The 25,947-nt window shown below is 39.1% G+C and overlaps 1 protein-coding gene across 2 annotated transcripts in view; it reads left to right on the top strand.

Annotated features, from left to right (window-relative positions):
• Nucleotides 1-25,947, top strand: part of unc5a (unc-5 netrin receptor A) — a 423,148-nt gene that overhangs the window by 288,460 nt on the left and 108,741 nt on the right. The window contains exons 5-6 of one of the 2 annotated variants that reach the window (XM_033029472.1): nucleotides 598-778; nucleotides 17,341-17,508. In XM_033029472.1, the coding sequence (XP_032885363.1) occupies nucleotides 598-778; nucleotides 17,341-17,508 (349 nt within the window). The remainder of the gene's footprint in view (nucleotides 1-597; nucleotides 779-17,340; nucleotides 17,509-25,947) is intronic. The other variant, XM_033029473.1, reaches the window with a different exon arrangement.

The raw sequence follows: 25,947 nt of genomic DNA, 5'->3' as shown, positions 1-25,947 counted from the left end.
CTCTCCACTCCATCGCTCTATTCCCAGCTTTCTCCCCTTACACAAACAGTCTGAAGAAGGGTTGTAACGCAAAATCCAAAATGATGGAGGCATCTTTCCCTCCACAGATGCTGCCAGGCCCATGATGTCCCTCCAACACTTGTTTGGTACATGCTTTCGATATTTTTCAAGCTGAGAACTTCCATCCCTAATTATGTTTTATCGCTCACATTGACAATTTCACAGACTATATATATATATCCAGTAATTTATACAATTTTGTATCTTTTTACATAATTCAAATAAAATGTCAGCTCCGTGATGAGATATTACTTTCTTTATTAGTTTCATTAACCACACATTGTGTACATTTCCTACCACATGTTAAAGCAAACTTGGTATCACCCCTCCTCCTCCCCTGTTTCTACTGGTCATCTCCCTTCTACTCTTCCAATCCAGGTGAAGGGCTCTGAATGAACAGTCAACAGTCCAAGCCCCTCCATAGATGCTGCCTGACCCACTGAGACACTATTTCTCCATTTCTCTAAATCATGAGCCAGTTGGATGAAGTACAGTTAAATTTACCCTCTTTGTCTGCAACTACTTTGTATTTGAAAGGTGGAATGGTTGAAGAACGAAGAACTGATTGACCCAATTGAAGATCCGAACTTCTACGTCACCATGGATCATAATCTGATCATCAAAGAAGCTCGATTATCAGACACGGCAAATTACACCTGTGTGGCGAAGAATATTGTAGCCAGAAGGAGAAGTGCAACTGCTGCAGTAACAACATATGGTAACAGGATTTTACATCTTTGTTTATTGCTAATATAAAATAAGCAGTAGTGTTTCACTCAATAATGTAACTTTAAAAAATATAATCGTTATTGAAACTAAGTATGTTAGGAAATCAAGTTGCAAAATTATGTTTTTATTCAGCATGATGCAATTGACAACTTTTATTTAACCATTGTTTTAGTTATTTTACTTCACTGAAAATTCAACTTGGCATGGGGTGATATCATTTCACTTGCAAAAGTGTCCACGCTGCCTTTGGACATCGCTGGGCCAACTGGGACAACAATGAATAATTCAACATTTCCTTGATTTATCATCTGCTTTGCTCTGTCGTTTTCACACCTTACATTCTTTTTGTACCGTTCCATATCTCCAATTTCTCTCTCCTCTGTATCTCAGTCTGATATAAAGGGTCTCGACCCGAAACGTCATCCATTCGTTCTCTCCAGAGATGTTGCCTGTGCCGCTGAGTTTCTCCAGCATTTTGTGTCTATTTTGGGTTTTAATATCACTGTGCTGGATTGTGGCCCTTAAAGGAAATGTCATTCTGCAATTTGATCCTTCAGAAGCCTCCAACGTAACATCATCCACCAATTCCTCACCATGTTCTTCAGCACCCCCAGCCGTTTGTGGCCAGGCCTCTGACTCCTTCTCTCTACAATCCCCTTTTTATTCAATTGTCTGATTTTCCCCATTTGCTTCCTGCTGCTATTCAATGTTTGGGCCCCCAGGCCCCCAATGATCTATGGCCCTGACCTTCTAGTTTGCTTGGAGCCACCTTCTGTTCCTGGTGGCACATTTTGAAATATGCAAATGCATCCATTCAGGATCACCCAATGTACAGAAATGGATCCACCAATTAATATTTACTTATGTAGCAATCTGGGTCTAATAGAATTTGCAATATAGTTTGTAATAAATAGGTGTGTGTTTCTTAAATACAGCGCATACAGGTAAAATCTCATCCATTTCTTGTGTATGCAATTGTGGTAGCTTTCAGTCAAAAACAAACACTTTATTCGAATGGTAATTTGTTTGCAAAAAGCCAGATATATTAAAATTAATCATCTGGAAATTATTGTTGAAATTTCTCTGAAGTCTGTTCCTATCACAACAACGTGATCATCAGTACTAATATGTTGATCTGCTATGCTCAATGGCATTATTGACAAGGCACATAAATATTTGGTTAAGCTTCATGTAATCTCTGGACTTCTAATTAACTACATGTTATGAATCTGAATTAACCTGTCTTTACCTTTTCTGATTGTGTAGTCATGGTTGCTTCCAAAAGCTATTTGAGTGGGTTTTTTTTCCCGTTCTGATAGCTGTCATACACTGTATGACCTGAATATTATTATCACCTTTTAATATGATCTGGATATTTGTGTCATTCACACAACTATTGCTTTAATTTTACCAAATATGAACTCAAAAATCTCTTGATGAGATAAGGCCTTTGGCAAAAATTCACAGACTTTTGTCTAACGTAATTTCAGATCAGACTTGCTCAATTGAAACAGTACAGTTTATCTTCACTAAAGATACGTTATTCCGTATTTTCATCACATTAGCACATTATTTTCTTTCACCTAAATGTGATGGCCTCTAACTGTTCTGCCAACAGCTCTGATCTCTGTACTTGGACCTCACTGTGGTAAATACAAGCAGTGCCAAACAGATCGTCTGGCATTTACTTGCTTAAATGAAATACATGCACCAGCTGTAAAACTATCCAATCCCAGTGACAGGCTTGTCTTCCTGAGATTCCTGAGTATTTGCTTCCTCTTGGATACTGTGGCATGTTAAACTAGTCTCAAAGATGCTCCTGCTGCCTCATACTCTTGTGACTTTTGTTCAGTTCTGACCTCCACTGCTGTTGGTGTGGAGTATGCACGTTATCCCTGCAGCCATGGTTTTCCTCTGGGTGCTATGGTTCTCTTCCATGTCCCAAAGATGTGCAAGTCGGCAGGTGAGCTGGCCACTGTAAATTATCCTTTGTGTGCAGGTGTATTGTTGAATCTAAAGGAATTGGTGTGATTGTGAGAATTTAAAAAACTGAATGGGATTGGTGTAAATAGGTGCTTGCCAGTTAGTGGGACTCCATAGTGAAGGATCCGAGTCTGTGCTGTATGACTCTACAATCTGATGGATACATATTTGAACGTGGTTTCAGATATGAAGCAAAGAAGAAGTTTCTTTCACAAAAAGTTTAGTTTACTATTTCAACTTTTGTTTTGATTTAGAAATACATTTTCACCTTCATGAAAGATGAAAAATCTTCATCTTTCATCTTCACGTTCATCTTCATAAAATCACTTACTTTATATGTAATTGTTTTTGACTATCCCTCAACTTTAGAGACATATAGAAATACTTACAATGATCTTCAACATCTAGTGTGCATCTGGCTAATTGTTGTAAATCAAATTGCATTTGAATAATAGAAGAACCTCCAAAGCCAGCTGTGAAAGCTTGGTAAGATGTTTCAGAGTGGGGCTTCCTCAGTATGACCCTCACCACCACAGGCCATGCTGCTGGAGATCAACATGGATAAAGGCAGCATGGGGCATGGATGAAGTGAGAGCTCAGTCTTTTTCCCAGGATAGATTCTGAAAACTAGAGGTATTGGCTTAAGGTGAGAGGGGCGAGATTAAAGAGGCAACATTTTCACCACGAAGGTAGTCCATATCTGGAATGAGCTTCCAGAGGAAGTTACAGAAGCATATACCATCGTAAAAGACATTTGAATAGTTAGGAAAGGTTTAGAGGGATTTGAGCCAAATACATGCAAGTGGGACTAGCCCAGTGAGTCGGCATGGACAAGGTGGGTCCCAAGGTACACTCTTTTAATTTAAGGCAGTGCCCTCTGGTCCTAGACTCTCCCACTAGTGGAAAAATCCTCTCCCTATCCACTCTCTCCAGGCCTTTCACTATTCGGTAAGTTTTAATGAGGTCCTCCCAGATCCTTCTAAACTCCAGCGAGTGCAGGCCGAGTGCCGTCAAACACACAACATACGTTAACCCAGTCATCCCCGAGATCATTCTCGTCCATTATTTAAATGCAATTTGATTTACACCAGATATCTAGATTTACACTAGATGCAGTACATCACATAAGGACGATAAACACATCAAGCCAACAGCATGAAAACAGATGAACATTAGATTCTTTATGGATTTAACAATCTCCATATTCTGGTGGCAGGTTGTAAAAGTAATTTGTTATTTGCAAATGAGTTTTCATTGCTACCGCTTACTTCACTGCTATAAATGCAGGAAAAAGTAGCATCCAACAAGAGCGGAAGAATATGTTCTTTATGTAAGCATGTTCCAAAAAATCAGGGAAAAGGAAACTCTTTATTTAATCATTTATGAATATTGCTGATCAAACCAGCACATTGGAACTCTCTAATCATTACTAAGAAAATGCTACTTAGCTGCATCCTCATACAGCTATTATTATGCAAGGAAGTTACTTCCACACACCATTTGTAGATAGTACATTGTAGCCAATGTGTGTCATTGATGGATTACACCATACCAATGCTTGGTTCTGTGTAGAGTTGTGGTCCTTGATTGTTTTTGGAGCAGCACTCATCCAAGCAAGTGTGGAGAATTAAATCGCAGTATGCACCTGAACCTTGCAGAAAGCAGGAAGGTTTTGGTGAATCCGGAGATAACTCGCTCTGTGAAAAGCCATGCAACCAGATCCTCGACTTCCTCATCAACAGAACACAACCAGTACGAGTTGACAACAATACTTCCCCTTTGATAACAATCAGCACGGGTCACCTCAAGGATGTGTGCTCAGTTCTACTCATTCTATAGTATGATGGAATAGCCGTACACAGTTCCAATTCCATCTTTAAATTTACTGACGACACCACAATTGTTCAACAAATTATGGATAATGATGAGTCAGGGAGTAGGGATTGGTCATCTGATTGAATGTTGCAAGAACAACCTTACTCTCAATATCAGTAAAACCAAGGAACTGACTGTTGACTGTAGAAGAGGATGGCCAAGGATCCACAAGCCTGTTTTCATCAATGGGTCAATGGTGGAAAGAGTCAATAACTTACAAGTTCCTGGGCATGCATATCTTTGAAGATCTGCCCCAGACCTAGCACATCGATGCAATCATAAAGAAAACCTATCAATGTCATAATTTCCTTAGATGATTGAGGAGATTCGATATGTGGACGAATACTTGCTTGAACTTCTACAGATGTATGATAGAGAGTATATAGACTGATTGCATCATGGCCTGGTTCAGCAACATGAATGCCCAGGAACAAAGGAGGTTGTGAAAAGGGTGAACACAGATCTAAAAGGTAACCAGCATTATCAAGGACCACACAGCCATGGCCATCCTCTCATTTCACTCCTGCCATTGCGAAGATTGAATAGGAGTCTGAAAACTGTAACATCCAGGTTCAGGAACAACTTCATCTCAACACCAACCATGCTATATGAACTAGGGCCTCTGTTGTGTTTTTTACACTATTGGGGGTTTTCATTTATGGAACTTTTTTTTACACTTGTTTATTATATTATCTATTGAGTACTATGTTTACAAACCTGTCGCGCTGCTGCAAGCAAGAAATTAATTGTTCCATGCTGATAAATATGACAATGAAACCCACTTGACTAACAGCATCAGTATTAATGTGACAAATCCAGCAAGAAAGTAATGCAGGCTACACTATCGAAACAGTCAGCTTCACATGTGCACTCAACATCATCACTGCGATATAGTTATCGTTTATCCTTTGTCATTGTCATTAATATCAATGTTATGGCTGGTGCATGCGTTTCCCAGCTTAGAGAAGACTCTGAGATTATATCAGCAAATGCGATACAGGTGAAATAATAAGAAGCAGTCAATTAACAATTTAGTGCTGCCCTCTATTGTGTTTTACGTGTGAATCAAATGAAAGAAATCCCCATTTATGTCGCACAATTTTATTTAAACTTTCATAAAGATGCAATAATTTGGAAAAGTTATCTCTTCCATGTCCTAAGTTTAACAATTGTGAATGTAGAAAGACGAAGCAGAATAAACCGCTTACGAGTCTTTCAAGCTAATCCTTTGTTGGTCATAAGTAATGTGCACATCCTGACCCTCAAGAACATAAGAATATGTCCTTTATGAAAGCGTTCCAAAAAAATCAGGGAAAAGGAATCTCTTTGTTTAATTCTTTATAAATATTGCTGATACACAAAAATAACTTGGGGGGGGGGGGGGTAAAAACCACCTGATCCAACTTGTTCCAGAAGACCTTGATGATGGGGAAGACAATTCTCTAAAGCCCTTCCACTTACCATTTTCAAATTGTATACTTTCAAATTATAGAAACACAAGGCACACAAAAGGTTGTTAGGTTTACAACTTGATAATTTACTTTGATAAGTTTGGCCTTGACTTATCATGAATTTTTTTAAAGAAATCATGCCTGATGAATCCAGTTGAATATCATAAACATGGTGAATCCTACATACCATGTAGTTGACAATGTGCATCATTATTTATTTTCAAATCCTTAGAACAAGTGCAAAAATATTGTTACTTAATAAGATGAAATTCTGTGCGATTTCAATACAGTTTCTGTGTTGGAAGAGGAATTGTTTGTCTTCTTGTAAATAAAAGATTGACATTAATGGTGGTGCTTTTGCAGGTAGACTGTCACTTGAGGTGTTCCCTAGGGCTGTTCTTCTGTAACACAAACACTAATGATTTGGATGAAAGCATTTGGTGGGGGTGGGGACAAGATGATATAAAAACACGTACCAGTATCAAAACCTCAGATGAGAAAAATTGAATATGGGGAGTATTGATAGGAAGGGGTGTGTGGAGGGGTGGGGGGGGATGTGTGCAGAACTGGCAAATATAATATGAAATAATAAATTTTATTAATACCTGGGTTCCAGTAATTGAAACTATCTCTGATTGAACTCCTAGCAACAATGAGTTGTGCTATCAGATGGATTTTTAAAAATTTATTCCCAACGGCATTATATCTGTGTTCTGTATTTGCTTTTGAGATACTTTTCTGGCTGTTTGTGCATTTTAAGATATTTATCTTCTATGGTAAATTAATCTTCCTTGACAACATAAAGTTCACAACACTGTGCATTTACAAGCACGATAGGGCTCACCCCCACTCACTCATTCTCAACCTTTCAAGGAACAGCGAGTGCAAACTATAAAGCAAAATTTATCAGTTAACAGTTGAAAAGAAGGATGCCATTGTATGGAAGAAGGCCATCAGGCCTATGGAGTCCATGTTGACTATAAAGCATCTATGCACACTAATCCTCCTTTATTCCACCCACATTCCCAATAAACCTCAGCAGATCTTTCCACTCACCAACCCACTAAGGATAATTAATATGTGTCAATTAACCTTCCAATTCAAAGGTTTCAAAGGTCTTTTAGTGTCACGTACCAATTAAGGTACAGTAATATGCAAATTACCATACAGCCAAAAAAAAGCAACAAGACACACAATTACATAAAAGTTAACATAAACATCCACCACAGCGGATTTCCTACATTTCTCACTATGATGGAAGGCAAAAGGGTCCAAGCTTCTTCCTCCTTATTCTCCCGTGGTCCGTCGGGAGGATCGAAACTCCCGCGTCGGGGCAGTCGAAGCTCCCGCGTCGGGGCGGTCGAAACTCCTGCATCGGGGCGGTCGAAACTCCGAGCTCCGTGATGTTAAGTCTGCAAGCATTCACGGTTGGAGCTCCGAGGTCGATCCCTGGCAATGGGATTGCAGGCTCCACGATGTTAAGGTCCCATAAGCTCCCAACGGTGGAGCTTTCAGAAGTCGGTCTCCAGCAAAGGCCGCCAACTCCTCGATGTTAGCCCGCAGTGCGAACGGAGATACCATACGGTAAAAAATCCTATCGCCATCGAGGTTAGAGATTAGAAAAAGTTTCCCCCAATTCCCCCCCCCCCCTACCCCCACATGAAACAGGCTGAAGAACACTAAAAATATACATTTAACTCATACTATTTAAACACAAAGAAGGAAGGGACAAACAGACTGTTGGCGAGGCAACCACTGCTGGTGCCACCCGGTTTTGCTTTGGGAAGTGAGAGGAAACGAGAGCACTGGGGAAAAAACTCATATGGACATAGGAAGAGCATGCAGGTGGCAACCAGGTCAGAATTGAACCAAGGTCACTGTGCCAAGAGGATAAATAATGACCATGTATCATTTTCAATTGATGGTGAAGAAACTAGGAGCTTGTGGATAGCTGGTGAGGGAAAAGAGGGAGTGGCTGGTTTGAGACTCATCCTTGTTTGTGCTAATGGTCGTGGCGAGGCAGCGCGAGGTGTAACTGGAGCCAATGGAAGGGAGGTTGTTTTGTGTGATGATCTGGCAGCTTCCACAATTCTTGGCAATTTCTTGTGGCCATGGACGGAGCTGTTCCAAAACCATGCTGTGATACCCTGAATTTGAGAAAATAATGCTTTCATATAACATCTTTTTGCCAAATGTATCTCAGAAGAAATTAAAATATCAGCTGAAATTTTATTCCGATGGAATCATCTCAACTTTATATATCCACAAAAACTGTGCCTTTATCTCACCTTTGTTTAGTTGACGAGTATCCCAAGACCAGCAGTCTGTTTCTGATATATTCAATTTGTCTCAACAAACAAGAACTGAAAATGAAGATGTACCAAGAATTTGCCCGTCCACATGGTCGGTGCCTCAATTGAAAAATAATTAAAGTTTCAATTTCAGATTTACTAGCAGGCATTTAGATATGATTGAAAAATATTCTGTTTATGTCCTTATCCATTGCCAATCTATCTTGTGGGATTTAATCTATAGGACTGATGTTAACCTCCAGTTAGTAAGTGATAAAGAACCTTTTAAGGTGCAGCTGTCAATATTTACAACAACCTTAGATTACAGCCATTGCACGTGGCTGTCAGCCCTTTTGGGATCCCCTTACTCCATCCAAAACTACATACACAACACCACTTTTATGCTTTAAAATTAGATACCCATTTAAAAAAAATATAATAAGCTATTGTCCTTTGTAGTGAAGCCTGATGTAAAGTTTACATTGAGGGTATCTGTCCTGAATCTGTCCTGGGGCAATCTTCAATAGTTCTGCAGAGTGTCTGATGACCTCTGCTTTCTAACATAACTGAAAAGGCCTTCCTGATCCAACCACACTACTTCATTACTGTCTAAAGTAATGACTTCGCTGCAGTAGCCCTTGTTATTTTTAATTGTGATTAGTCCCAGGAGACTGAGAAAAATCTAAATAGTAAATAAAATTCTGCTCCTGCGTCTTTCTAACCTACAACAAAGTCAGTTGGCTGCAATTGTGCATTATTAAAACATAAAAGCAGGTGGTGAGAGAAAAATAAAAAGCAAGTTTGCCAGAGACCAAACAGGAAAAATAATTAACAGGCAGATCAGGCCTGTTAATTGATGAAATAGAGTAAAACAGAGTTTAAGTTGAAAGAAAATGTTTTATTTCTAAAGATTATGGATCAGTTTAATAATACTAAGGCATCAGGATAAAGTAATTTGGAAGATTTAAAATTGCTTTAGGCTTTGTAAAGAAAATGACATTTTTCTTATGGATTGGAAAGTATTATAAATGCTATATCAGAAACTCTTTCCACATTGCAATAGATTATAAACATTTCAAGGCCATGAAAATATTGCAAACATTGCTTTGCAGAATACAGTGGTTTTCTTTGTCTGATAGAATTTTTAATGCCAATTTTACACGTACCAGGAAATCTGCAGTTGGTTGTAACCCTTTCAATTGGTTTCAATAATCAGGGATTACTGGGAAAAACAACAGTATTTTCCAAAGGCTAAAATCTTAGAAAAGAACCCTGCTCCATCAAGAAGACACGAGAATCTGCAAATGCTGGAATCTTGATCAAAAGAGAAACTGCAGTAGGAACTCATGTTCATAGGTGATAGGAGCAGAATTAGGCCATTCGGCCCATCAAGTCTACTCCGCCCTTCAATCATGGCTGATCTATCTTTCCCCCACAACCCCATTGTCCAGCCTTCTCCCCATAATCCCTGACATTTGTGCTAATCAAGAATTTGTCAATTTTAACCTTAAAAATATCCATTGACTTGGCCTCCATAGCCTACTGTGGCAATGCATTCCTCAAATACTCCATGCTATGACTAAATAAATTTGTCCTCTTCTTTCTAAAGGTACAGTGCCCTCCATAATGTTTGGGACAAAGACCCATCATTTATTTATTTGCCTCGGTACTCTTCAATTTGAGATTTGTAATAGAACAAATCACATGTGGTTAAAGTGCACATTGTCAGATTTTATTAAAGGGTATTTTAATACATTTTGGTTTCACCATGTAAAAATTACAGCTGTGTTCATACATAGTCCCCCGATTTCAGGGCACCATAATGTTTGGGCCACATGGCTTCACAGGTGTTTGTAATTGCTCAGTTGTGTTTCAATGCCTCCTTAATGCTGGTATAAGAAAGCCCTCAGCACCAACCTTTCCTCCAGTCTTTCATTTGGAAACTTTTATTGCTGTTTGTCAACATGAGGACCAAATTTGTGCCAATGAAAGTCAAAGAAGCCATTGTGAGACTGAGAAACACGAATAAAACTGTTCAAATCAAATACGTTTTATTGTCATTGCACAGCAACTGTACAACGAAATTTCAGTGCATCTCCTTCAGTGGTATACAAAAGAAGGCACGGGATAAAAGATTTAAAAGAACAAAAACACAATCAACCATTAACTCTCATATTACTGGCAAGATCAATGAATAAAATAAATGAATAGATAATAGAAATATTGCACATTATTTTGCACACTCCAGCAGACAAATTTTTATATTGCACCACGAATTGTGTTGATTTGCCCACAGTGTTATCTATTTGAGATTAGTTCTTTAATGGCACATGGGTAGAAACTGTTAATTAGTCTACAAGTGCGAGTCTTCAGAGGGCAGCAGAGTGAAAAGGTGGTTGGCAGGGTGGGATGAGTCCTGTTTGATGTTTGTGGCCCGACGTAAACATCGGGCCCTGTAAATGTCTTCCAGGGAGGGTAGTTGAGTGTGTGTGATGCTCTGTGCTGTTTTAATAACTCTCTGTAGTAAGTTAGAGACATCAGCCAAACATTAGTCTTACCAAACAAGAGGATTTCAGTATAGGAGTAAAGAGGTTCTTCTGCAGTTGTATAGGGCTCTGGTGAGACCACATCTGGAGTATTGTGTACAGTTTTGGTCTCCTAATTTGAGGAAGGACATCCTTGTGATTGAGGCAGTGCAGCGTAGGTTCACGAGATTGATCCCTGGGATGGCGGGACTGTCATATGAGGAAAGATTGAAAAGACTAGGCTTGTATTCACTGGAGTTTAGAAGGATGAGGGGATATGTTATAGGAACATATAAAATTATAAAAGGACTGGACAAGCTAGATGCATGAAAAATGTTCCCAATGTTGGGCGAGTCCAGAACCAGGGACCACAGTCTTAGAATAGAGGGGAGACCATTTAAGACTGAGGTGAGAAAAAACGTTTTCACCCAGAGAGTTATGAATGTGTGGAATTCCCTGCCACAGAGGGAAGTGGAGGCCAAGTCACTGGATGGATTTAAGAGAGAGTTAGATAGAGCTCTAGGGGCTAGTGGAATCAATGGATATGGGGAGAAGGCAGGCACGGGTTATTGATTGGGGATGATCAGCCATGATCACAATGAATGGCGGTACTAGCTCGAAGGGCCAAATGGCCTCCTCCTGCAACTATTTTCTAAAATCAACTGTTTGGAACATCATTAAGATGAAAAAGAGCACTGGGGAGCTTATTAATCGCAAAGTGACTGGCAGGCCTAGGAGGACCTCCACAGCTGATGACAGAAGAATTCTCTCTTTAATAAAGAAAAATCCTCAAACACCTGTCCGACAGATCAGAAACATTCTTCAGGTGTGGATTTGTCAATGACCACTGTCCGCAGAAGATTCCATGTACAGAAATACAGAGGCTACACTGCAAGATGCAAACCACTGGATAGCCGCAAAAATAGAATGGGCAGATTACTGTTTGCCAAGAAGTACTTAAAAGAGCAACCACAGTTCTGGAAAAAGGTCTTGTGGACAGGTGAGACGAAGATTAACGTATCAGAGTGATGGCAAGAGCAAAGTATGGAGGAGAGAAGGAACTGCCCAAGATCCAAAGCATACTACCTCATCTGTGAACCACGGTGGTGGGGGTGTTATGGTATGGGCGTGTGGTTGCTGAAGGTACTGGTTCACTTATCTTCATTGATGATACAACTGTGATGGTAGTAGCATAATGAATTCTGATATCTATGGACACATCCTATCTGCTCAAGTTCAAACAAGTGCCTCAAAACACATTGACTGGCAGTTCATTCTACAGCAAGACAATGATCCCAAACATACTGCTAAAGCAACAAAGGAGCGTTTCAAAGATAAAAAAATGGTCAATTCTTCAGTGGCCAAGTCAATCACCCGATCTGAACCCAATTGAGCATGCTTTTTATATGCTGAAGAGAAAACTGAAGGGGACAAGCCCCCAAAACAAGCATAAGCTAAAGATGGCTGCAATAAAGGCCTGGCAGAGCATCACCAGAGAAGACACCCTGCAACTGGTGATGTGCATGAATCGCAGACTTCAAGAAGTTATTGCATGCAAAGGATATGCAACAAAATACTAAACATGTTCAAGAAGGAACTGCAGGAGGACTTCCGGTGGCGCCATGGAGTAGCAAGCAGGCGCTCTTTTTAGCTCTGCTCTTTAAATGCGCTAAAATGCATTAAAACGCCTGGAAAGGAAAACGGACCGACTTGAAAATACTTACCGGCAGATACCCGGCGTCGCGTAAGTGACGTCATCAGAAATCGCCGTATACCGACTGGATACCGGTACTTATAAATGAATAAACTGACTTTGCCGACTCGACCTCAGACAAGATAAAGAACTCGACTGGAGGTTGTTCAAGACCTGGAGAAGGAAACCTCTGAGGAATCTGAGGGAGAATCTGAAGGAGAAGGACTCATTTCTACCATGGAACAAAATATAAAAGAACAAGAACAATCTTTAAGACGGGCTATGGTAAAGGACTTTGGTGATATTTTGACTGATAAGCTGGGAAAGCTAGAAATAATAATGGATGTTGGGAATAAGGAAATTTGTGGAAAAACTGACACTCTATATGATCGCATCGAAGAGGTAAATACTGCTCTGAAAGAAGAAATCAAAAGGGTTGAAGAAGATCTTAGCAAAAAGATGGAGCCCATTCTTCTCCCTTCAAAAAAACAAAACAAAGCTATCAGCTATCAGAGATCTTGAAGTCACTTCTATGGACATGTCGGACACAACGCAAAGACTGAAGGAAGACCTAGACCATGTTTCTGGGCAACTGGCCAGAATGACCGACAAATGCCTAGATCTGGAAGCCTAGTCCAGAAACCCTTTGGCCCGAAACATTGCCTATTTCTTTCACTCCATGGATGCTGCCACACCCGCTGAGTTTCTCCAGCATTTTTGTCTACCTTCAAAATACTAAACATGACTACTTTCATTTACAGTGCACATGACATTGCTGTGTAGCAAACATTATGGTGCAGTGAAATGGGGGGGGGGGGGGGGGACTATGTATAAACACTGCTGTAATTTCTACATGGTGAAACCAAAATGTATAAAAAGGGCCTTTATTAAAATCTGACAATGTGCTCTTTAACCACATGTGATTTTTTTTTTCTATTACAAATCTCAAATTGTGGAGTACAGAGGTAAATAAATAAATGGTAGGTCTTTGTCCCAAACATTATGGAGGGCACTGTACATCCTTTTATTCTGATGCTATGACTTCTGGACCTAGACTCTCCCAGTGGTGGAAACACGCTCACCACATCCACTCTATCCAGGCCTTTCACTATTCGGTAAGTTTCAAACAGGTTCCTCATCATCCTTCTAAACTCCAACGAGTATAGGCCTAGTGCCGTCAAACACTCATAATATGTTCATCCAATCATTCCTTGGAACTCAGCGGGTCAGGCAGCAACTATGGAGGCAACAAACAGATGATGTTTCAGATTGGGATCCTTCTTCAGAGTGGGGGAGTGGTGTTGGGGGAAGGGGGTGGAAAGAGATGGGGAGACAAAGTTGAGAAAAGAACAGTGTGACTAGGGTGTGGGAGAATGTGTGTGCACCGTTCACCGGGATGGGGGTGGAGGCAGAGGAAATAGAGGAGTGTTTGGATTTTTGAGAAATTACTAGAAATAGGAGAGTTCACTGTTCATACATTTTCATCAACCCCACCTCTCTTTTCCAGCTCCCTGGCTTCCTTCAGGCTGAAGAAGTGACCCCACACAAAATGCCGTCTGTCCATTCCCTCCGCAGATGCTGTCTGACCCACTGAATTTCTCCAGCAATTTGTCTTTTACTGCAGCTACATAAAAATAATTACACAAGATCTTAAAAATGCACAGAATTATTAGTTGATCAAATGTGCAGATTTATTAGTTAAACCAAAAAATTACTGAAAAAAGGATGGATAACAGAGGTAATCCATATTGACATCGTTCTATGTAGTAAACATTGATTGAATTGTTAATGGTAATGTGCACTTAGTCAATCAAAGATTTTGAGCTTCTTGACTATGGAAGAGAAGCTGTGATAATTTCATATTTTTTTCAGGTTAACCATTCTCCTGACATTAACATGATCAAGAAAGTAAGAATTTGCAATGATATATAACATAATTTACTATCACAGAACATCCCTCAAAAAATCACCAATTAATATAATGTATGTGACGTGCAATTGTTTATGTCATTCAGAAAAACAGACTATTTGCACAGAGGAGAATCCCACAAACATCAATATTATAGCGATTCAATAATTTATTTAAAAGACAGTGATTAATTAACTTTGGCCTGAAGCATTGGAATAACTACTCTTTAAAATAATGCCGACTAATCATATCCATCGCACAATGTGAGAAGATGGACATTTTTTCTCTCTGAATATGAATGTTCAGTCTGAAGAAGGGTCTCGACCCAAAATGTCACCCATTAAGAGATGCTGCTAATTCCGCTGAGTTATTCCAGCACTTTGCGTGTATCTTCGGTGTAAACCAGCGTCTGCAGTTCCTTCCCTTACAAAGATGGACATATCCTTGATTTAACGGCACATCAAAGGGAGTATCTCAAACAATGCAATCCACCCTTTGTTCTGCGCTGGAAAGGGTCAGCATGAGTTCTTGAAGAAGGGTTTCGGCCCGAAACTCTGCCTATTTCCTTCGCTCCATAGATGCTGCCTCACCCGCTGAGTTTCTCCACCATTTTTGTCTACCTTCGATTTTCCAGCATCTGCAGTTCCTTCTTAAACATGAGTTCTTGAATTTGTGTTTCTGGATTGGCACTTGTCTCCACTATCTTCTCTCACAGAACTATGTGTACTATCCACTAACCCACAGGTAACAACAACCTTATTGGTATCAGCCATAATTTTATTACTCAAGAGTGTTACATCTTGATATGCAAGTGAACCAATAAAGCAGGAAAGCTTCATATTTCATTTGAACTAAAGTAAGGATGAACATTGAAAGAGTATGGATGACTCACTGTTTTGGTTGTTCATCCACTCTACTGATGTTGTAGCATGTGGTGTGATTTCTTTGCTCTCGTTTATATTTCCCATTAAGTTTGTTCAGCACTAAACAAATGCCTCAGCCTTCTGTGTCAGTATTTATTCACTTCACATTCTTTTCTTATTGCTTCATGCTTTGGGGAGCAATGTATTTTACTACTTTCAAATGGAACATGTTTTTCCTTGAGTGTTTGGAAAGCTGTTAATTCACTTCTTGAAAGTGACTTTTCCAATGCAGTTGATTAGACAATATTATATTAATGAACTTCCGCATTAGACATTTCAGCAGGTGGTGCACCTTTTATAGTTGCATTCATATCACTAAAAATGAACATTTACGCAAAGTGTTGTAGCCTGAGCCATAAAACGAGTACATTTTGTGTGATGTACAGGGCAAAAGTAACATATATCATTAAACGTAAAATGGTTTTACCTTTTATAATGAAATCAGAATATATAATACTAGAGTTCATCAAACATTGGCTCCGTTTTTACTTGAACCTATCTGGAATTGTGTGTGCAAGTGACAGTGTCTCTGAGATTCCCAAGCATGTAAATCCCAAACTTTCTCTGCAGCTATTTGCCAAAATTATCATCATTGCATTCTGCCACTGGATTATACTCAAAGACTAGAGATGAAGCACAGAATTGCAGCAAATGACAAGTGAATATGGGGAACCAAATAAATTACTTCTGAATGGTTGGACGTGACATGGCAATTTATTCATTGCATCAGCATTTTTATACTTGCTTAAATTGTTTGCATTCATTTGAACGTTTTCTGTTATTTTTATGGGCTTTTTAATTCTTACATTTATTTCACTGAATCAGAGTTCAAGCTATTTTTGAACTATCAAAAGATTCAAAGTCATCCATAGCTTTTTTGACAGCTTTGCTATCTTTCCCAAGTCTATTCTTCACCAGCTTCAGTTTGGGCTTATTCTGGAAGCCCAGCCCAGACAATGGGATTTACATTGACAAGGCCTTCTCATGGTCGGAAGGCAGCTGAGGTCCAAGGGGGATTTTGCAGTAGGTTTTCAGCAAACGAAGCAAGAAAGGTATGTGGAAAGGAAAAATAGGCTGTTCACAGATGAATGCACGATCTGGACTGTTGTGTTGCATCCTGCAATATTTGTTCACTGATCTTTGTTAGCTATTCCCTTTCATACATTTTGGTAAAATGCATTAATGTCCAATACTTTTGTATCTTTATAATGTAATTTATAATATTGAGCCCATTGAACTGCTCATTTATAGTGATTACAATTATAAACAATTTCAATGGATGGAAAGCATATTTAGATGTTCTGAGGCCACCGTAGATACAAAGCAACCCTTTTTACTTCATCTTCACACTATGAGCTTCCTAGCCTTTGCCATTTCTTTCCACATGAACACAACATGCAGAGTTAAGGGGAGGTCTTGAAAAATCAGCAAATGTAAGTTGGACTGATTACATTTGTATTTTCTCTCAATTAAATTAGGTTGATATATAGGGCATAGATTCCTATTATTTTATTTTGACAGCATCACTTGCTTCAACAAAATATAAATATGAAATAGAAATGAACATTGTTTCTTTGGTAATTGTTTTAATGACCAAAGTATATTCACAGCTCAAAATTGTCAAGAGCCTCAAAAGTTTGTTATCCCATACCAATGGATTTTAGGTCCCCTGTCCCCTGAGGAACATGCAATCCAGGGGTCGATCCTGGCCCCCAAAGTGTTTTTTTTCATTCAACATGATTTATAAAATTAATTTTCATTTTACTAAAAAGCCAATTATCGATGGATTTAACAATGGAATCGTGTATTGCAAAATAATAGAAAATTCTTAATTTTACAGTGTTGCTTGTTCAACCGTGGAGGTATATGTGGTGTATTCATTGATTGCCCCTTTTGAACAGTAAATGGTGGCTGGTCCACATGGACAGAGTGGTGGCCCTGTAGCACTACCTGTGGTAGAGGATGGCAGAAAAGAACGCGCACTTGTACCAACCCCAGCCCTCAGAATGGTGGATCATTCTGTGATGGACAGAACATCCAGATAACTGCCTGCACCATGTTGTGTCCAGGTAAATAGTAACTTCTATTTTTTTTTTTGTATTCCAGTTTCCCATTCACAATAATAAATCAGGGCCTTTGTATAAAGATGGAAAATAGAGAATCAGAAACAAATCAATGATGGAAAATAATAGACATGCAATATGCAAAAGAAATCAGTGTGCCTAGGAGTTCGTAGAAACTGTTTAAAACCAGTAATTAACATCTCCTTACTGCGTTAGAATGAATAAATATCTGAGCGATTGGCTGAGAAGTTGTATTGGTAAATAAGAGTATATTGGTATATTGTGACTTATTGTGACTGGATGGAAGATTACAACCAAGCATATACAGGAGAAAAAGCAGAAAGTAAATGTTACAACGCAACATGTTATATATTTTTAGCGCGCTTAAGATAGCAAAATGTTTCAACGGGAAGATTTTGTAATGTTAATAATAAGTTACAATCTGGGCAGAGAAAGGGCTCAGTCGTCAAAGTTCTCACCTGCCCCACGTCCTCTTGAGATTCTGGCTGATGTGCTAGAAAAGTTGGAATTTTGTCTTCATTATCTGTAAAGACCACTCGACAACTCACATATTCTAAAGGCTTCATTGTAACAAGATCGTTTGTCACCATGCTCATTACTCAGATAGTCTAGTAGCAAAGAATTGACCACTAGAACCAAGTAACTGGACAGTCGCAAACATTTATATGCAGATACACAACCTACCCTGTGGTTTAGCTGTTTCCAAATAAATATCGGCAAGGTAATCCCCAATTGATACAAATCACCTAAATACAATTAGCACTATCTGAAAACAATTAACACAAACTGATACAAGTCATTAACACAAATACTGTAATAACAACTTTTATTTACCATTTATAATTGTTCAATGTTTTCTACACTCACATTCTCAATCAGACATCATTTTGTAAACCCTGTAAACAATTATTTACATGATCAGTTGAGTAGATCATATTTAGGAAATTATAGAGCAGACCAAACAATTTCTTGACTTGGGTTCTCCGAAGGCAAACCCCCAAACTGGACCCAAGTAGATTTGTCAGATGCAGAGATACAGTAGACCAGGGTGTTAAAGCTTTGATATAAAGTCACCACAGTAGGAACTTTTGCTTATAATGCACCCTTAAATTGTAGAATATCACCCATTAATTTGTAGAATTATCAAAGAGAAAGGGCGTCACAGTGGCGTAGCTGTAGAGCTACAGCACCAGAGTTTGATCCTGACTACAGGTACTGTATGTAGGGAATTTGTAAATTCTCCCCATGACCTGTGGGTTTTCTCTGAGATCTTCGGTTTTTCCCCACACACTCCAAAGACGTACAGGTTTGTAGGTTAATTGGCTTGCCATTAAAAAAATGTAAAATTGTCCCTAGTGTGTGTAGGGTCGTGTTAATGTGCGGGAATCGCTGGTCGGCACAGACTCGGTGGCCCAAAGGGCCTGTTTCCACCCTGGATCTCTAAACTAAACTAAACTAAAAACTAACATTTGACTTTGCACAAAGTAAGGAGATTTTATTGCATGTGGCCAAAAGTTAGCTTTTTTAGTGTTATGAAGGGTAGTAGAAATGGTGATGATGAGTTGGAGAGGGAGAATTAAAAGTATAAAAGGTGAGGCCTGGAGATCTGATAAGTAAGTTAAAAAAATGATCGTTTTTTGGTGATATCTTAACTGTATTAAAAATTAAAGTTTTGGTGGTGTCTTAACTGTATTTTTTTCCTTTTAGGTGCTGATGAACTTGTTATGCCTTTCCAGATTTATTGTTAAGATTTTCATGATAATTGAGCAATGACATGGTCAGTTCTGTTTGTAGGGTGCTGTGCACATTTAAAATCTTGTATACTGTCATTGCTTCACTATGTCTATATTAATGTGAATGTAAAACGGGGGGGGGGGGGGGGGATGGAAACAACAGTTTACATGTTACATGTTATCTGTAATCTATGCTTTGAATGCCCTATAGTCATTAATCTTTGAAATAGGAAATGGAGGTGTACATTATGAATAGATTAAAGCAGAAAATGATGGGAATTCTCAATGTCAAGCAAGATTAGACATAGATTAGTGGAGAAATAAATAAATAACAGGTCATCAACCTGAGACATTAACTCCATTTGTCTCTCCACAGGTGCTGACTTACCTGCTCAGTTTTTTCCAGTATTTACATTCACTTTTCCAGCATCTGCAATTTTGATTTTAGATGCTTTTCTAACTTGTACAGAAATTCAGCTATGATGTCAATAACAATTTCTGCCCTGCGATATTCAAGGCACCGTCTCCCACTGAATCTATCTCTTTCATGTAGACTTTGGAAGCTATCACATATTGAAGTTGTTAATCATCACGCAGCACATTAGAACAGAAGAAAGGCAAGCAAGGGTAGGCCACTCCGCCAGCGCCAACCCCACCAGTCAGTGACATTTTGGCTGATCTTTTATTTTAGTATTGGATCCCTGAAATCACTTATTTTCCAAAGATCTCTCCATCTTTGACTCATCACATAATTGAATTGTATTCATGGTCAGTGGGGAATTTACTGGGCTGGAGTAATCATGTAACACAGGAATATGAAAGCTAAACTAATTAGTCCCATACAAATGTGATTATTGACTTGGGATTAGGTAGGACTAGGGAGTCAATGAGTTCACTCAGCTTTTTACTGTTTGATTAGGTATATTTACCCATAGAATGATGGAAGTAACAATGACCAGGGCTGAAGGCCTAACCTACTTATTTCTGCATCTTTGTCTGCCGCTCCAACCCAGCCCCCACCTAACCCTTTACTCCCTTCCCAGTAAAGTATCAGTGAAGCTTCAAAATATTACAGCTGGTGGACCTTTGTAAAGAGAGTTCCATCAGAATATGGAAGGTGATCCAGTTATGCTACCAATGACACCGTTTCCATCTAAGAAAGTTAATGTGGGATTTCTCTCTCACACCATACATTTTTCCAATACTTTCACTAGAAGTCCTGAATGAAGTCCTCCTGGCATTTGAAACAATGATACCTCCATGCTCATTTTGTAGCTATTTAACTTATTTTGTTGTAATATTCTCCATAGGCAAATACCTACTGATTTTTTTTTTCATGAATTGCAATGGAGGAACTAATTACGAGTAAATATTCCTTCATTTGATTAGAAGACAGCCCCAGATATCAATATTGTTTTTGCATTGAATTTGTTTGTAATTTTTTCACCGACTAGTGTGTAGCATGATTCAATTTAATTTAAAAAGAGAAACCATCAATTAGTGTTTGTAATGTTGCAGTATTTTCCTTTAAGATGTACTCATAAGAAGCGTTTTATATGCTGCTTTCACCATCCAGATTTGCTACTAGTTTTACTAGTTTACTGAGCAATAATAGACCTGTAAAATGAATGCCCTTAAAAAGTATTCATACAAATGGAAGGTACTGTAAACATTTAGTTCAGCCGCATCAAGCTATGGAATCATGTTTGGGTAATTTTTGCCAAGGAATAGGGTAAAACAAAAGATTCAAGCAAAGGTAAAGTGAAAGATTATAGGGGCTGTCCCACTGCAGCGACCTAATTAGCGAGTATAGCAGCGTTTGCCCTTGACTTGCAGCATGGTCGACACGAGGTCCTAGGAGGTCTTTGTAACTCTCCTTCATGCTTGAGAGTAGTCCCCTCAGCTAGGTCTCGGCGTGTTTTTCAACATGCTGAAAAATGCCCGCGAGTAGAAAAGGTCGCCATGGAAAAAAAATCGATTTTTTTTTACTCGTAGGTTTAGTCGAAGTAGGTCGTAGTAGGTTGGCATGTTATTCGTAGGTAATCAAGGGTAGTCGAAGGTAATCAAGGGTAGTCGAAGGTAATCAAAGGTAGTCGAAGGTAGTCACAGATAGTCTTCAACATAGTCGAAGGGAGGTCGAAGGAGATCGAAGGAGGTCGTTTTCACTCTCCACTATTCGGTGTCCAATTTTCCCTAAGCTAGTCAAAGCTAGTCTTCAACATAGTCGAAGGAGGTCTTAAACATGATCTTTTTCAAACTCTCCTAAACTCGCCAATTAGGTCGCCGCAGTGGGACAGCCCCTTATCTAATATGGACATGGGAAAGTTAAAATTACAGGGTGTGTTATTTTAATATTTTTGGATGAGGAACAGATCATTGTTAAACTGCAAGTCAAAGACCTGGAAAATATTTTTATACTTGAGAATCAGTTCTGAGGCCAGACTGTAGAATCTGCAATAACAATGATAACAGTAACAGTGACTACCACTCCCATTTATAACACATCTTCAACAAAACAGTTCTTTCATTGGAGCATATTCAAGCAAAATGATATATTAAGTAACAAAATACAGAGATGTTTGGGGAAAATGACAAAAAGTGATCACAATTTTAAGGAGAATGTTTTTTAAACAATGCGAAGTGCAGAGGTTTAGGGAGAGATCTTCAGCATTTAATCCCTTGGCAACCAAAACACAACAGTCAATTTTGGAGGAATGTTCAAGTGATTAGAATTGGAGAATGCTTTGGTGTACTTTGTAAGAACCTTTATAAAAGGGAAGTGTAAAAGCTGGCGATAGTTGACGAGAGAGGGAGTAAAGACAAGCATTTGGAAAGGTTTGAAATGAGGAATTTATTAAAAGTTTTTAATTGCTATTGCGGTTTTAAAGCCGGACCCTTTTTGGACAAATACGACTTCCCAGACAATGTCATATTATGAAAATGAAATTAGTCTGTGGATGTGGGTGTGTTGTAGAAAATCAGTCATCGCTGAAGCCACGGCAATGGGAAAGGATGTGCAATGTGATCATGGAAACTCCCTAACCTCTTTGACCTGCCCCTTTCAGTTCACTAATAGCTCAATTTTTGCCAAGGTAAGTGTGTTAATAACAGCTATATTTTTAAGTTTACAGTCTGGAGTTCAATATAACTTCCGATAGTTTATTGGAAAATTTAAGGGTTACATGGTTAAGAACGATTATGTCGGACAATTATTTAACTGGACGTTTTGTAATGCATGCATGGCCTCTTAAGAGTTGTTTTTCAAGAATATTAGAGAGTGATGGGAATTCTCCAAAGTAGTTGTCAAACAATCATGGCAGTACTGAGAATAACAACTGTTCTGCTCTTATACAGGCAAAAGTTGCAAGGTATTTCTGGGAATGACAAGCTTCAGGGGCATCAACAACATATATTTCTCCATATTCCCAACAGGTGGAAGGCACAGTGGGGTCTCATTGGGTTGAGATAATAATAACCATAAAAAATGGTTCCAGCACTACTGGAGGTACAGAAGTTCAAAGATATTAAAAAAAGATTTTCTCTTTTCTAATATACATACTTGCATATGATCAGGAGAGTGTTGAAATGGGGACCACTTCACAGGACGTTAAAGAAGGGCAATGAAGCTCAGAAAGAAACAGGCCTAATGCAAGGCCACTGCGAACAAGGAAAGCATTTAAAGTTCACGCACTCTATCATTCAGCTACTCACTCATATTCACTGGCACAGAATAAAACACATCACTCAGGGGTGTGGGTGCTGGCGGAATCGGGGATGAAAAAGGAAGAAGGGAGGGAGGTGCAAATTGTTCGCATGAAAAGCAAATGCTGCTCAAGGGGAATTCAGATGAAAAGATTGAGGAACGGGAGAAGCACATTTCTGAGCATGTGAAGGAAGTGCCAGCTGTTTGCTGGAGAGCACCTGAGTAATGACGTCTAAAGTGAATGAAAGGGTGAGGAGCACAAACTCAAAGCAAAACTCTGTAAAACTTCTCTGAGACCTGGCTTGTGGCAGAGTCCACTGCCCTCTGGTGGCCGTTGGAGTAAGTGGCAGCTGAATTAATCTTGACACTTGCCCCACAGAACACTAAATGCCTGTTAACAAATCGACCTTTGGGCCTGATTGGTTTGATTCACTGGCCTTAAGTAAAGGAAAGCAGAGAATGGGGAAACATCATCGGCTGGATTCTGCATTCTCCCAAATGCCTTTTTTCAAGACCTTGACAAACATTGAAGACACTTTGTCCCAAAACTGAGGGATATTAGTAAGTGTGTGATGTTTGTGTACATGCAGGCAAGGCCAACACATATGCTGCTCCTATTTTAACTGGAACAGTCAGGAATTTTGGAGTGCACTGTGAAATCTGCATTTATCTCAACACACAAACCGGAGGCATGTCTGCTCCGTCTCTTTGAAATTTGTTTGAAGCAAATTGTTAACCCAAATCTTTGGAGGTTCCAAACCAAGTGATACAGATTATCCCAACATTCAATGGCACTGAAATGAGGATCACAGACTCAACAGTTCATAGATAAAAGAGGCAGCTGTCCACATCTCAGACCTACTGCAGCTCAGTAGAAGAATAAAATAGGATGAGAAGGTTTGAAGACTAACAAGAACAGTTGGTCTCAATTTACTTTCCAATTTTAAAGCTGTAATCTGATTGCTCCTGTCAGAAATAGTGTCATGATCGTGATTTTACTTTGAAAATATACGAGTTGTTGTACCGGCTGCCACTTCGTTCAAAATAAATTAAGCTCCTGAATGCCATCTTGTAACTGCGGAAGTCCCAGACCCACAGATGTGAGACATTGAATTTGTTGGTCAGCTCTGCTGTTCCCATGGGCTGACCTGATGCAGCATCTGAGCATTATAGAAATTGCTATTGGGAGGCAAAATGTAAGGAAAATTGCCTTTTAATTATTTTGCATTGATTTAATGTTCTCAATTGTAAGTTTTAATAGGTGATTTAGTTGACTACATCTCTATCTTTTAGAATTTTTAATTATTTAAAAAAAAAAAATCTGCTTTGAATTTAATAGCTTATCTAAATCCTATTAAATATTCTTCACTGCGTAGAGAGTTGACAAAGCTGGAGCTGAGCTATCCAGCTATTGAAGATTAAAGGGATGTTTTGAGCCAGAGCCTCTCTGCTGAGAATCCAGGGCACTCTACTCTGGTGAATAAGATTAGTCCCCCACAACTGGTTTAACTAAGTATGGGCATAGAGTGATCAAGGTTTAGTTTAGTTTAGTTTAGAGATACAGTGCAGATACAGGCATTTCAGCCCATTGAGTCCGCACCGATCAGTGATCCCCGCACACTAACACTTTCCTACACACACTAGGGACAATTTACATTTATACCGTCAATTAACCTACAAACTTGTACGTCTTTTGAGTGTGGGAGGAAACCGAAGATCTCTGAGAAAACCCACGCGGTCACAGGGAGAACGTACAAACTCCATACAGGCAGCAACCGTAGTCAGGATCGAACCCGGGTTTCCGGCGCGGTAAACGTTGTAAGGCAGCAACTCTACCGCTGTGCCACTGTGCCGCAAACATTGTGATGCCTGATAGAATGATTAGGCCAATCAATGTCAGTCTAATACCGGTTTAAAAAAAACATAACTTTTGTTTAAAGCAGTTTATCTTTCTAATATTTTTTGGTTGAGGGATTTAACACAGAGGAATAAGTTTAAAAAACAAAAATCTGGAGTAACTCAGCGGGACTGGCAGCATCTCTGGAGAGAAGGAATGGGTGATGTTTCGAGTCGAGAACCGGTCGAAACATTACCCATTCCTTCTCTGCAGAGATGCTGCCTGTCCCGCTGCGTTACTCTAGCTTTTTGTGTTGACCTTCGGTTTAAAGCAGCATCTGCAGTTTAAATTTTGCCTATTTGCAAATTTGGTTAACCTTAATTTTTTTTTAAACAATGGCATGTAATCGGCAGCATTCAACAATTTGTCCTTTGAGATGTCTCCAACACGAGAAGGCAGTATTTAGCATTCATCACCAGTTGCTCAGTGTTTAAAGAATCAACAGTGTAATGTGCTACTTAATGTGGGACTAGCGTTATAGACAGGCCAGATTAGGGAGGTATGGCAAGTACCTTCCTGAAAGATGGCAGTAAATCAATTTCTTCCAGATGTGATGATAAACCAAGGTCACCGTTCATGTCTAAGCGATCCCATGGTGCTATTTCAAAGAAGAGGAGGGGATGTAATCCTTGCTCTCTTAGCTAACATTTATCCTTCAATAAACATTTCTAAAACTGGTTGAAATTAGTATCTCCCGAGACAGCTAAATAAGTCATTATATGCAAGCATGATGCAGAAAGTGCTGATCTATCGAACACATTTCATGAAAGGAAATGTCCAGTTAGGTTTCTGGGACAGTTTGAAATGGAAACTAATGTTATGGTATTTCACCTAACAAATGTTAATGTCCATATTAATAGTGCTGAAAAAATAATACATTAATGAATGATTGAGCCAAAATCACTTTGATGTAAGAGAGAGATTCCTACACACAAGTTGGTTGCCCCAATGCCTACTTTACATCATGATTTCAGTTCAAATGTACTTCATGGAATGTAAAGCTCAGTGGAATTTTCTGAAAGGGATTGATAGGCACAGTCTTTCTATCTTGCTGATTTGGAGTCATAGTGTCATAGAGTCATACAGTACGG

This window comes from Amblyraja radiata, chromosome 11, assembly GCF_010909765.2.
Source record: "Amblyraja radiata isolate CabotCenter1 chromosome 11, sAmbRad1.1.pri, whole genome shotgun sequence".
NCBI classification, from domain to species: domain Eukaryota; kingdom Metazoa; phylum Chordata; class Chondrichthyes; order Rajiformes; family Rajidae; genus Amblyraja; species Amblyraja radiata.
This window is presented reverse-complemented; position numbering and strand designations above follow the sequence as displayed.